This window comes from Tauraco erythrolophus, chromosome 5, assembly GCF_009769465.1.
Source record: "Tauraco erythrolophus isolate bTauEry1 chromosome 5, bTauEry1.pri, whole genome shotgun sequence".
In the NCBI taxonomy this organism is placed as follows: Eukaryota; Metazoa; Chordata; class Aves; order Musophagiformes; family Musophagidae; genus Tauraco; species Tauraco erythrolophus.
In genome coordinates this window covers 81330028-81344942 of record NC_141469.1, presented here as the reverse complement: position 1 = coordinate 81344942, position 14915 = coordinate 81330028, and the positions used below count along the sequence as shown (strand labels likewise).

The 14915-nt window shown below is 40.2% G+C and overlaps 1 protein-coding gene across 1 annotated transcript in view; it reads left to right on the top strand.

The window, feature by feature from the left end:
- BANK1 (B cell scaffold protein with ankyrin repeats 1) overlaps positions 1-14915 on the top strand; it is a 129969-nt gene that overhangs the window by 99796 nt on the left and 15258 nt on the right. Inside the window, exons 8-10 of the mRNA XM_086612191.1 lie at positions 6934-7027; positions 8605-8910; positions 11684-11962. Of these exons, the coding sequence (XP_086468317.1) occupies positions 6934-7027; positions 8605-8910; positions 11684-11962 (679 nt within the window). The remainder of the gene's footprint in view (positions 1-6933; positions 7028-8604; positions 8911-11683; positions 11963-14915) is intronic.

The window sequence follows — 14915 nt, the reverse complement described above, 5'->3', positions numbered from 1 at the left end:
AGAGCTCAGTGTGCTTTTTCAGAAGGAAGCCAGTGTATCTTTTTTTGATGTTCGTGCCATTGCTTTGAATTGAATAGATGAAAAAAACATCCCTCTCTATTGGAGTAGAGAACTTTTCATGATCGTATTAGGGCTTGTTGTTCTCAAAAATGAAACTTAGGTTGCTTATGTTATCTCCCTTTTCTAGAATCTTAAATGCTGATCAGTAGTGATTTGTATTGTGGTCTGTGAGGTGAGAAGGCAGAATTTTCTTTACAATTTCATTTGGAGGGGATTTTAGGCTAAAGAAATACTAAGGAAAAGAAAAGTAGACTAGTGCTCAAAAAACTTCAGTAGTCGTGTAAAAATTCAGAAAACATAGAAATTAAGGTAAGGATATACAGTTCTTTTATGTGATCAAACTTGCAATTAATTCATGTAACAGCTGATGGAATAATTTACATGATTTATATGAAAGAGTGCAGCTTGTTCAGGAAACACAGTCAAAGGGAAACAGGAGAAAGTGCTGTGTTTGTGTACCAGCAGTGCCTAGGCTTGCTCTGAGGTCCAGATCACCAGCATCTGCCTGGAAAGGAATACAGCAAGAGAAATTATCCAGCAAGTTTTCAAATGCATTGGTAAGTTTTTGACATTTAAGGTGAAGAAAATAGAGGACTAGAGGACTCTTTACTTTGAAAACAATTATTGAGGATGTCTGGACAGGCAATGTTGGTGAGAGCGATCTAAGATATAAGTCTTTATATACAGTTTCTATGATGGGAATGAGAAATAATGACATAATAGTGGTAGATTTTAAAAAAAAAAAAAAAAAACACCAACAAAAACATATCTAAGTGCAAACTTTCCTCACTGTGGAGGAAAGATTGAAGGTGCAGTAAGACAACAACCCCAAATAGGAGAATGAAGTCCATAGGAAGTGGAAGATGTAGCAGGTTACTAAGGTCAAAGACGAAAGTGTAGCACAGGCACTTAGGGACATCAGGAGAAAGACTGAGGCACAAAATGAAACACAGCTGCCAAAAGAAGTCAGAAGTAATAAGAAATGTTTTTATAAGGCTAGTTGTCAGCCATTCATTGTCAAAATGGAAAGGCTTATTGATTAGAGTCGTCCTGGTTCCTGTACTATTCAGTACCCTATTAGCAATTTAGATAATAGAAAGATTTTTCAAGTTCCTTCCAACTCCGCAATCCAGTGTAGTGATTTATGGACGGACATGCTCTTATCCAGTTACAGGAAGTTTTGAAATGTTCCCAGTTCACATCTACTTCCAGGTTTTCAAAGCTGTTGATTTTACTTTTAAGAAAGGACTGTATGAGGTATTGAGGTCTGCACTGAAGAGAAAACAGAAAGAAAAGACACTGAAAGTGTAAGTGCAAATGAGTCTGTGTCCACTTGGTTTTCTTTTTTAATGATATTTGGAGAAAATAGCGATTGTTTCTTTAGGATACACTCACCCCAAAGACATAGGCATCCATGTGCCTGCATAGTTGGTATCAGATGCTCTTAAAAGCATCGCTGTACTTGCCTCTGGGCTCTGCATGCCCCCTCAGCCTGCCTAGCAAGCCCATGTAGCCTGTGATCATTTTAACCAGCATTTGGCAACTTGTTTCTCAGAGACTCAGGGCTCCAAATCAGCAGAGGGAGAGGGCAGCTGTGGAGTCCTTCAGATTGATGCATCTCCAGGAAGCCACACGGTAGAAACTCTTCTGGTGTTCGACACAGGTTCAACTCCAGGTGACCAGCAATGTTATCTTGTTGTTTAGTAGTCAGAAGACCACCCCTAAAGCTGTGCCTGTAGGACAGACATACCAAGGTTGTCCTCTGAGAGGAAATGCTGAGCTACAGAGTGGTGGAAGACAGATGAATGAGCAACACTCCTCTTGGCAGAGCTGCAGACTTTGAATGTTGGGAGTGGGATGAGGAGGAATATTGTGGTCATGTGTTATAAACATCAAGCAACCAGATCTTTCTCAGCTCTGAAAGAACGGGCTTTAGTGTGACTGAATAGTAGTTTTGGTATGTCTGATAGCAAGCCTGAATGCTATCCAACCAACAGCTGGAAATGTCCTAGAGTCCAGAAGAAGATTAGATAGTCTTTGTCCTAAACAAATTTAAGGCAGCACCTTCAGTTTAATCTGGTGTTTGAAGTCTGGCTTCTCCTGGAAAAAGGCTTAATGAAGAAAACTAGTAGGCAGATGGACTGACTGAGGTATGAAAATTTAATTAGAATTAAGATTAGAATTAAAATTTAGATATGGCCTGCGGTAATCCTATAAATTATGGGCTTTGCGAGACTGGCTGCAGGGAGCTGTCTTTTTTTGTGCTCTGCTACTTGATATACTGACTACAAGAATCATAATTTGTGCCGAAAAGGACGAGAGGATTGCCTAGCTCAGCCAGTAATGCACTGACTTTCAGGACAGAAAATCTTGTCTCGAGAAAGGAGCACATGATGTTCTTCGGGCATCTTTTGCACATTATGCAAAGACATCGTTTCATCCTGAAGCAGAGGATATCTGGGGAGAATGTTGCAAAGTGTATCCTGGCAGGCCTGGTGGTCTGGCTTACATGTAGGGAAGAAAATAGTTGCAGTGTTTAATGGAAAGATTCACTGCAGAGCCCCACAGAATATATGTTTCCTTTAGCCTCGAAAGCATTTCTGCAGTAACGTGCCTTGTTCAGATTTATGGAGTGTGCCAAGGCAGCGTGTGAGCTATCAGGTGCGATGGCACCGAACAGCACGGAGCTGTGACTTGGGAAGACAAAAGTCTGCAAGAAATGGGAGGATGATCAGCAGAAGGGTGCTTTTATGAGCTGCCCTATATCATATCAGGGAACTAACTTCCATGGAATAATAATTCTTCTTTAATTCAGCCCTAACTAAAGAGAATGTCTTGTCATAAAGGATCAATAAGAATTTTACAAACAATGCTAAGGATTTTCTCCAGCAATTTTCCTAATTGCTGCAATCCAGAAAAACTGAGGACACAGGGGAAAGCCTGAATCTGAATTACAATACAGACATGGAAGCCTGTGTTACATACATTCAATTTTTTTTTTAAGAAATGCCAGTACAATAAGATGAAATAAAGATGTGAGTCTGAATTTAAACTCACAAGGGATGTAATTATTCAGTTTAAAAAAGGTATATACATAAACAGTTGAATTTCAACTTATTAAGAACCAATTTTCTGGAAGAAAAAAACAATTAATAAGGAGACAATTCGAAAACAATGGAATCAAGCACGTCACATGAATTAATGAACCTTGTGTTGTCCTAGACCAAATTTAAGCATGGAGATCTATTTTGAAAGCTATTGAGCAATGTACCTCAAAGAGTTGTGCTTTACTTTGTTTCTGATTATATAAGGCATGGATATATTTATATATCTCCATTTATATCTTGAATAGGAAGGCTAATGTGAGCTGTGATTGAAATATTTACCTGCCAGTTACTGTTTATAAATGGAGTACTGATGTCCAGGTGCTTCTCACTCTTGGCATAACTTGATACAATATCACTGTTAGGTTAGATTCCTCTGAATTCTTTAAAGTTTCACTCCTCACTGTACAAGAAGGTTCAACACACCAAATTTCAGTGGGGGGAGGAGGGAGGATTCCCTCTCAGTATGTATTCACTGGAGAGAAGTATTTTTGAGAGGTAAGAAAATCCTTTGCATAGGAAGGAGGAAATCTTTAGAAAACAAGCCTTAAAAAGGATGGCTTTTCAAAATAGCGATGCAAAAAGTGCTGACAAGATGGTTATAATCATTTTGCTAATGGCATTCCTGAGTAGGTAACGGCGGTAAATCAATTCAGGCTTTGTATAAGAGGGACAGCTTTGAAGCTATTAAAAAACTTGGCCTTTTTGGAAGTCTTTAGTTTGACATGAAGTTGAATCTAGACAGTTAAAATATATAACTGAAAGAAAGTTAAGTATCTACCTTGTGATATTGAGAGGTGGCATTTAATCTCAGGACTTGAAAGATCATCAGTCTCTCAGAGGACTTTCAATTCATTTCGACATCCCTGTTGCATCTTGAGGTGAGGAGATTTTACTTGCTAAGTCACAAACTAGAGTTTCAAACCTTCAGAGCCCTTTTCAGTAGCCTGTTCTGAGCAGTTCTATGCTGACAAAAAACTTTTAATACCTTTTTTTTTGTAATACCGGTTTCCAGTAAAGCTAGTTCATCCTTTGAAAGGTGGCTTGACATCTGTAAGAAATCTCAGTGCCAAGGAGCCATTTTCAGCCAAACACCCTCAAAAGACTTTAAAGTTCAGGTCTGTGTGCATATTGTACACCACACCCTAAATTCTACTGTAGGAACATCATGCTGGCTATGCTGTTAGATTCAAATTACATGACCTAGCCCATATAGAAGACACTCCAAGCCTGAAAACAATGGGCATTCATTCAGGACATGTTGGCAAGGTTTGCAAGCTGAGCCACAGCGTTATTCTGATTTTGCTACATTGCTTTGCCTCCTCAGATAAGGGTACTCTCCATCTCCACTGCCTTTGGAGACACTGCACCGTTTTCAGCCGCGCAGTGGTGTCACGCCCAGTGTCACAGGAGGCTTTTATCAAGCAGTTACGTATTATACAGAATCTTTTTGTAGTGTAAAAATACTTAAAGACTGTTTTCATTTCTTCGGCTTTTCTGAGTCCTCAAGGTCTGGGAGACTTCTAGGAAGAATCTTCTTGTCAGGGGCTAAACTTCTGAATTGCATCCTGAATTCTCTTAAGATTCAGCGTTATCAGAGGAGCCACCATAAGGCAGCAGGGCAGGCTGACCTTCAATCTTCTTAAACATTCAGGTTTCAAAGATGCATATTAATCATACCTGTTCTGTTGGTTTCTTGTGAGTCACCGGGTTTCCTTCAGCTGAGAAACATGTATGCCAAAGAGAATCAGAAAGTGCCCCCCACTTTTGACCTCATTCTACCAACTGTATATCCGTGCATACTTCATGTTTGCAAAGACGAAGGTGAACACCTTGAAGGAATATCTCTGGGGTGGTACTCCACTGTAATAGCAGGAGAGCTTAATACATCTAGAGCTCTGCTGACTTGATTTCTTCTGCATACATCCTCTGTTCACAGGAGAAATACAGAACTTTTTCAGAAGGCTGTTTTTTCTCCCCAACTAAACAGTTGGCCTAAATCTTTTGAAGATAAATATTCTGAAAAGCTCTAACTTAAGGGCTTTTAAGAAGTGTCCTGTTTCTGTGAAGAATAGGGGAACCAGATAAACAACGAGGAAGTTAAACAAAACAGGATTCTCTCAGTGATGTGCACATTATATGGGCATAGAAGTCAGAGATTAATACTTGATTGTTGGAGGCAGGTATAGCTTTGGGGAGATCCAGGCATGTTCTTAAAGCAGCAAAGCAAAGCAGGACAGGGAGGCACCTGATGCACAGTCTGATGACTGCACTGTCTTAAGAGTGGCATTCACAAGATGGCTGTGTACAAGAGCAGCAGGGAAGAAGGCATTCTCAGTTCCCCAGAAGAACCCACCATTTCTCCAAACTCTTTCCCCTTTCACACAATGGTATTCATTTCAGGCCTGAGAATTCTGTCTCTAAGACAGTGGCTGCGGATGCCAGGAGGCAGCAGGGTACTAGGAGGAAACTTCTTCAGAGTCTGGCATGAGCTCATGGGAGTCAGTTTCTGTGCTGTGCAGAAGGGTATAACCACTTCATCAGTTCTTCCTCTTGACTTCACTGTCCACTAATCTGCTTGTTATTAATCTTGCAGACTGGATGATATATGGACCATGCTGTTTCCCTACCTGCTTTGGGGTTGGTGTATTCAAACCCTCGGACTCAACATTTTTGTGATTTGAAATTTCTGAGTAATTATTGAGGGCTCCATTGTGCCTATGCAGGATAGTTTCGTATTACATTCACATGCGAATCAAGGACTTGCTGGGTTCCTTGAAAAAAACTGTCACCTTTTGGGGGATTGGACTAGATGATCCTTTGCGGTCCCTTCCAATCCCTAACATTCTGTGATTCTGTGAAATTCCAGTTGTTTCTGAAAATCAGCAATTAACAAGTGTGCGTTGTATATTTTAAGACAACAGAACTGTCTGTAGTTGTGTTACAAGTTCACTCTTAGCGACTATAGGTGAGCAGAACTTTGTACGTCTTCTGCTTGAAGAAATACATTGATAACATCTAGGACAACCAATTGTTTTGACCCTCCTGAGGCTAATTTTGAATGACGCTATGTGAACGTGACAGCTTTCTAGAGGACCAAGAAACAATGCTTTGCCGCCTTTGGGCACTGAGGTGGAACTGCTGGCACACTTTGCAGTCTCGTTTCTGGTTTTCCAGTGCACGTGAGGCTTTTGGTACCAACCACTAGGACACTAGGATACAGGAACTGTTTGTAATGAGGTCTCCAGAGATTTCTTGCACTCTGTGCACCCTTGAGCTATTCAGTAATGTCCTGTAGGCTTTCTGGTTTTTTGTTACTGATCTTTCTCGTTACCTATGAGTGCTTCACAGCTGGGAGCAGAGTTGAGAACTCTCTGGACAGCCCAGCGCAGTGCTAAGGAAAGATCAATTACCTTCAATCCGTGCTGTGCAGACTCAGATATCGCTTCATGGCAGAACCTTGTGTCCCTTGTATGTACCCAGATATACTCGTTCCTGCTGCCTACAGTACATGTACGACTATATAGTTGCAAATGCATGATGTTTTTGTCTCCACTTTCCCCTTAGTAGAATGTTGAATAGCTCGATGGCAGAGTGTGAAGGTAGGAGAGAAAGCTCGACTGCAATCTCTGCAAAATACACCCAAGTTTTGGACAGAACTGAAAGAAGAAAATCTTGCTGTTTCTCCTGAGGCTAGTACTGAGCCTGCATAGCTTTGCTTGGGGATGATGTCACCAAAACAAATGATGTCTTTTATTTTTCTTTCTAGATTAATGCAGCAGATTTCACTGATTGCGAGGAGGAAGCAGAAGATGATGATGTTTACGTGGTTATGTTAGGCTCAGAAACTCAACAAGCCATGAGTAAGTCATGTTGTTAGACAGCTTTATCCGTAACGAAGCATGTGCTGTACTGAGTGGGATTATGGAAAAACAGAGGGGGCAAATTATTTTACTATTTTCAATTTCCACGTTACCGCAACTTCCAGGGAGGGCAGGTGTCCTAGGAGAAGGGGGAAGGCAGGTGAGGGATTCAGTCGTGATAATAAAGTCATCGCTCAGTAAAACAGACCTCAGTGCAACTGCCCCTCCTAGTAAATTCTGGAAATTCATGATCTCTGCTCTGAATCTAGAAAATAGCTGAGTTCTCCAAGTTCTCAGAGAATAGCCCTCATATAAGGGGAGACAGTGCCTACAGGTGCAGCCAGCTCCTGTGTGGAGGCACAGACAGTAGATCTTCATACATCTAAGCATAGATTGACAAGACTGTTGATAATCTGTGTGGTCACATGCATTCCCCGTGAAAATGGCAAACGAAGTTGCTCATTTGCATTTACTGATGATATTTTGCATATGCTTTACAGTATCATGGATTTATACAGCTAAATTTTATCCTGTTTCTATCTGTATCCTATTTCTTTATCCTGTTTTATCTGTATGTTGACAATTTTATCTCTTCAACTGTCTCATATTCTTCATGAAAAGGATGTTTCTTATTTGCTAAGTTTAAACTTGTTGCTTTAGCCCATCTAGTTAGATGATAGACACTGTAAAAATGTGAGCTAGAAACCTGGTTAGCCCTGATACATTTTCACTGCCTCTTGTCACACTGTGTATGGGAACACCTCAGGGTGGACACATGGAAGGACACAGGTTGTCACAACTGACTGTTAGCCAGCTAAGCGCCCTAACCTCCCATTTGAATCAGTGGTGAAAGGAGGGCATCACCAAAGGATAATGGAAATGAAAGTAATTTCAGAATGGAAACCTAGCTCAAGGGTTCGGTATTACCTGCTATGTGTCGACTGTAAGTCTGATGACAGACTTGTATGGATGCTCTGTTATGTTACTGAGGTTGACTACTCAAATCTTGATGCTGTACATAATGATTAATATGTTAGTGATTAATATATACTCTTTCACATCCCTCCACTATATTTTTGGTCCGTGGTCCACTTAAGACAGAAGAGCTCCATTTCCACAGGAGTACAGCCATGTCTGCCAGGGCTAGTGTTGATTTCATTTTAGAGAGATTTAAATAAGCACCCAAACCCCATCGTATAAAACCAAGTTGCACAGCTGTGTTAGCTACGGCTTTATTTTACTAAGTGTTGCACTGTGCTGCATTGAAAGTCAAGTAGTACAAATTACGGAGGCAAGGTAATTGTGTGTGATTTCAGTCTGACAGCAACTCTAGAAAATTTTAACATCGCTTGCATGAAGGTGGAATGTATCAGAGTAGCAAGAGATAATAAAAACTTCCACTGTTGATTTGGTAAATATTTAAAAAGCTGTTCACTGACAGTATGTATTTGACAGCTTTCCTACTGTATTAGTTCATAAAAGTTTTATTAGCTGTTGTGTTGCTTTTGCTGTGGGAATCCTTGAAACAGGAAATGTTTCCAGGTGACAAATTTTAAATGAAATAATGCATTCTTTAGCATTAAAAGCCAAGCAGAACCCAGGAGATCAATATGGAATTGGATCAAGATGCCAACAAGAAGCTGAGGTGGGTGAGGAAAAGGAAGATGATGTAGAAGACAGCAGAGAGGAGGCAGAATATGAAGATCAAGAAGAGCAAGATTCATACAGCTTTCACAGCAGTCCTGACGATTTGTACGCCAGCATACCTGATGATCTCGAAGAGAACGGAAGCAACCACTTTTTCTGTAAGGGGCCGCCCCCTCCTCCCCCTCGAAATCCACCTGACACCCTAAGACTGGACAATCTGCATGATTTATCTCAAGGTATGATCTTGGGAGGAGAATAACCCCGGATACAAACATGTGCAAGTGCAGACAAGGTGCTGCTGTAGAGATTAGGTGTGATCACTTCTTGTAACAGCAGTAGCTGGGCAGTATGGCCCTAATTCTGCAAAGCAAGCATGTGCCTATGAACTTTGCTGCATCAAGATGTTCACGACCAGCTAATACTGTGGTATGGGCTGCTGGGTTCAGCTTTCAGGTTTTCCTCACTCTGCCCATCTCGGAGAGCTGCCAAATAATGCATGATGCGTTGGATTTAAGAGAGGCTTGAAACAAAAGATTGAGCTTGTATTTTTCTGAAGTCGACTTAAGTATTTATCATTTTGGAATATTAAATACTATCTTGATTCAGTACAGATTGGAATTTCACAAGTAGAATTAATAGAAAGTGACTGTGCAGAGAGAAGTGACACAGTATTTTATTACGTTTTAGCCAATGTTGTAGTTAGAAATAGAAATCTATATTGTGTTGCAGATTGAAGAGAGAGGGAGAAATTGTGACCTTTAATGAAATGCTTTGCTCTTTCTTTTTTTTTTTTTTAATACTTCTGCCTCAGAGTAAAAACCTAAAATTTAGTGTTGTGGTTTGAGTCAAGTGATGAGAAGCCCAAAATACTATTTGCATCTATTTCAGAAGGGATGATTATTATTTTTTCTCATTGGGAAAAAAAAAAAAGTATGCAAAGGAATTCAAGCTTAAATACCAGTCTTAAATAGTCACATAGGAAAAAAAAAAACCACCTCTTTATTTGTCATGGACACACTACTGATAAGCATGCATTCAAATTGCTTCTGAGTTTCTGCGCTACTTATTACAGTTAACTCTGTTTTTAAACGTGGCATAACCTATTAGATTCTTAAATTACCATCACCAAGAGCACTTTGATGTTCACGTCAGTAGATATAAATAGATTTGTAGCCTTATAGCCTGCTATAGGTAGATTTTTGTCATCTTTTCTACTGTGAAAGAAAAAAAGCTGGATATATGCAAGTAGTCACAGGTGGATTCTGGGAAAAAGAGGGACAGAATAAAATTAATGTTAAAGATGTGTTTTGCCTCCCATGAAATACTCAGCTGCAGCTATATGCGTGCATAAATGAGGGGTCAGGTTTGGCATACAGGATTTGTTAGCGTAGGTATGATATAAATGCCTGTCTGGGAATAGCTCTCGTGGCTAAACCTCAGCCAGTACTGTGATCCTCTCTGCCAACTGCTTGTATGTGGGTACCAGCAGAGAAAGTTTCTCCGCTACGCGGTGCCCTGTGCTGAATCCTGTGCTGGTAAGGCACAGTTCACCTGAAAATGCTCCTGTGTGAATCGTTCATTTAAAACATGCTGTGAGTTTTCCTGAAGTGTTAGCCTGGATTTAGTTGTTGGAGAACCAAGTAGAGGTATGTAGAGTAGTACATAGTACAGAGTTGTAGAGAGTACCAAAGTAGAGTTCCTTTAAATGAGGATGATGCTTGCTTTCAAAGAAGAGCTCTAATGAGTCATTGCTACATATTTTTAGGCAGCCAGTTGCTTTAGGTATTGCTGTGGAATACCTAAAAGGCAAGTCCCCTGCTGCTTGAAGTCTGTGTTTTCGCAGCGTCGTGAGAGTGCCCTTGTAGGAGTTAAAGAACATCCTACAGAGAAAGAAACAGAACTTTTCCAGTGACATGGAAACAAAATATTTTTTATATTAAATGTGGCAGGTGTGTGAACCCCACTTGTTTTAAAAGGTTTTTATATCTTAGCCAGACTACATGTTGATAGTACGTATTGGTAATACATCCCATTCACAAATGCCACATCCCATTTATAAATGTATCACACTTATGGAGATTGTTTAGCTCCTCTAAATAACCCATAAACAGATAAAACAATTCTTTAAATAGCAGCCAAAGGATTGAAGACACCAGTAGTGACCACAGCCTAGTTTAACAGGTACACATGTACAGGCAGTGGATTACAACATGAGGAAAACATGACTTAGTACAAGAATTCCAGGCAGGAATTTGCAGGAAAGATGGGTAATCAGCACAAGGAAGTTATAAACATTTATGGGAACACCAGCCTCAGTATCAGCTTCTAACTCTTAGCAATTTGTGGGGGTTTTTTTAAGACAAATCAAAACAAACTCAGCTATCAGGAAACTCATCGATTCCCTTTAATGCTGTAAAATGTAAAAACTAAAGGGAAGCAAGTTCTGAGTAATTGTCATAAATTTCATCTATGCTGTAAGGGGCTTTTTAAATTTTTTTCGTCTTGTCCTACAGTACCTCTTCGTAAAGCCCTCAAAACCAAGTGGGACACTGAAGATGCAGGAAAGACAAAACCCACCATTTTCTAAAATAAGTTTTTTCAATTCTTAAGTCGTTGTTGCAATAGCTAACGAACAGCCCAAATTTCCAGAATTCCAAGGTACCACTTACTTGGCTTCTTCATTAGAGAACATGTTTGTGTGACTCTTGTGGTAGCAACTGGAGCACTCAGAATTTCTTTTAAATAAGCCTATTTATTTTGGGGCTAAAGCTAAGCATCTATTTTTGATAATCTGATGTGTGATCATGAGGAGGCCCTGAAGTTGGAGTTATTCCTTTGGGACATCCTCTCTACTGACTAGGATGATCAGAAGCCTCTGAAAATCAGAGCACTTTAATTTAGAAGTGAAATAAGGTCTCTGAGTTACTTTAGGAAACTCTAAAGCTTAAAGTTAAGTCTTAATCTCCTTTCTTTACCCTACATATGGAACACAATTCCTTGATTTTTCAGAGAGGAATTTTGTTGATGACAGAAGTGAAAGAGAACATGGTGATGGATTCATAACAGCATGCTGCAAAGACCAAGATACATGCGAAGGAGATAGCAAGGAGGAGAACCCATACACTTTTGCCACCTTGGATGACTCTGTGTACGATTTCGTAATGGCTGAGGAGGAGGAGGAGAAACGGAAAGAACGCAGGTCTTTTATCCTGAACAGGCCGCCAGCCCCTGCGCCTCGTCCGATGTGTTCGCCGGTCGGAGAGGAGAACACTCCCTTTATAGCCCAAGGTTAGTGCTGCTGCTTTGTAAATATTTGCTGGTAGAATAAAGACGTGTCTCTTCTGTTTGGTGAATAGTATTTTTCTAAAAGACTAAGATCTTTGTTCAGTTACTTTCAAATCAACCAATTGGTTGATTCAGTCAACCTATCTCATTTTTCAAATGAGCTGCGAACATCTCTGACTAATGTTAATTTTCAATTTGCATCTCAAATAACATCACTTTTTTTGGTTTAATTTTACAAAAATTATGACAATATGACGTAAAATTAAAAATCACTGGGCTAGCTGTGAGTGTGTCTGTTTTAACAGTGCTATATACAGAATGTGCTATTTGAATCACCTTTCCTTTCAGTTTTTACTTAATTTTGAGAGATTTTAGCCATATCTCTTTTTTTTTCTGAGAACAGTAGGGAGAAATGCCTGTGTGAGAACTCCGCTTTCAAATATCCTTTCTCCAATGCAAGATGCTAGACATGTCCATCTGGGGAAGGATTATGTCCTTTTACTTTTTCTGTGAAAACTGGGGGACCTTTTTGAGTATATTCATGGAAATGTAAGACTGGAGGAGATTTCAGGTATCTTGTAGTCCAGTTTGGATTGAAGCCAAATTTCAAAATAACAAAAGGAATTGCTATGAACCTACTGCAGAGATCTCTGTGTAAGCTCCAAAATCCATACTGCCTGCGTTTCCAAACTCCTCTACAAAAACCCGCCAATGTGTAAGAATATGTGTAAGAATAAATGGTAGAAAACCAGACTGAGAAAGGACACCAGTAGATAGCTTACTCATTCCAGCGCATGTTTTGCACTGAAACAGGATTAATGCTACACAAATCATCCTACCAGATACTGAGGAGCACCTCCTTTTTCATGCCTATTTCTGTCAGTGGTTTATTTTATTCTTCATAGCTAGCTCTCTTCCTCCAGGCTGTATACCTCCAGGTGAGGGCCCGAATGCGTGGGCTAATGTGTTCATTATTCAGTTGCTCTTTCTTCAGCATGTTCAGGAGGTGTAAGGGTGAATCATTACAGTAGTTAAAGTGTAATCTGAGAACAGAGATGTATAGGGATGCTGTTACAACTACAGAAGTCCTGAAATGGCTGCTTTTACTGAGATTGCTAGAGCACTGTCTCAAGTCTTAGTCCTCCATCATTACAGACAGGCCAGTGACTTGAAAACCCTGACTGGGAAGATGCATTTTTGGGGAGATTGCTTTTACTGTCTTTTATTGCACTAGAGTGTTTCTGCTTTATCTACCCTAACTGTTCACTAAGGAAGAGACTATCAGAGGAACTGAACTGCTTTGATGGGACTGTGGTTCTTTTACACTATATATATGTATATATATGTACACACACCCCCAAGGTATTTTAGCTTTGCTTTTGTAAGCAGGTAGTGGTAGACAAATTAGTTTCCTGTTGTTCTGTGAAATCAACCTCTGGCTCAAGTTCCTTTCCTTATATAATAAATGAGAAAAGTTCCAGATCTGTGGTTTCTCACACTCCTGTTTCGTACAGGGATTCCTGAGATAGAGAGTGAAATTTTAGACAAAAGTGATACATCTTCAGCTGAAAGATTTTTTTGCATTTTCAATTTTTGTCCTTCTCCATAGTGGTTAAAAAATTCTTCATCCAGTCCTGCTATATCCCAGTTTACAGTTTATTAAATTAAAACCTCTTATAATAAAAAAAAAAGATTGCTTCAGCTGTTAAGAACTAGAAAATTTCATTCCAGTCCATCATTAAAATCTGCATGTGTTTGCAGCCATTGCTTCATAATTTAATCTAATCAGTGTAAAATAAAATTACTCTGGCTAGTGCATATATGCATTTTTCATCCCTCAAATAAACATTACCTTCTGGTGTTCAGTAAGACACAAGTCCTGTGGAAAAGTGGGATTAGAGAATGGAGCATGATGCACAGAGCAGGGCTATATTAAGGCTACACAGTCACCCACAACTGGATCCCAGTGTACTTTGAGAGTTCATGGAAGGAACAAGCTTCACGCTCCAAGGATTGCAGGGGCTGTTGTGATGGTGCCATGCAGAGATGCAAGAGGAGGATTTCCTTCTGCCCTTTATGTACCCACAGAGGTGATGTAAAATTACGGTGTCGTTTGTTCGCAAAAAACAGAGTAAGTGTTGCCTAGCAGAAATGCCTTTTTCCCCTTGGAATGCATGCTGGGGCCCCCTTTTTAATTATTTTTTTTTTAATCTATCAGGACAAATTAAGTGGCTGAAGTCCCATGACGGCTTTCACCACATGTTGAAGTCCGTGAAGTTACAAAAGAGTGTCTCCTATAAGCAAAAGTGGTGGTGTTTCCATGAGAATAGCAGCAAAGAAAGTGAGCAAATAGTCCTCTTTGTAATAAGGAGCTGTTGAATACATGGAAGCACAAGTTTACACTAGGCAGAAAGCCTGCTCAGTGTAGATTACCACTTGGTGATCTATGGACTAGGAACTGTTGATCTATAGAAAACAAACATGGGACTTCATGTCCTGGTTTCAGCTGGGACAGAGTTAGTTCTTGTTTCTAACAGCCAGAAGAGCTCCGTGTTTTGGTTTTAGTCTGAGACTTGCTCTGAGGAGTATGTTGACAGCACACTGATGTTTGTAGTTGGCACTGAGGTCTCAAGGACTTTTCAGCTGCCATGTTCTTGCCAGTGTGCAGGAGCACAACAGGCTGGGGGGGAGCATAGTCGGAACTGTTCACGACTCTCGTTATGATTTGTACTTAGGATTAAGAGCCAAATTGGCCAACGAAGTATTTCATATCATGCAATATCATGCCCAGTATAAAAGTGAGGGAAAGAAGGGCTTTTGCTTTTCCAGAGGCTCTCACTCTCGGACTCTTGGAGTACTATCTCTGTCTTGCTCTCTTTTGGGGCCCCTCACTCGTCTGGGATTGCCGTGTCAGGACTTACTTGTTTCAGGGTTGTTAGTCTGGGCTGGGCCGGGC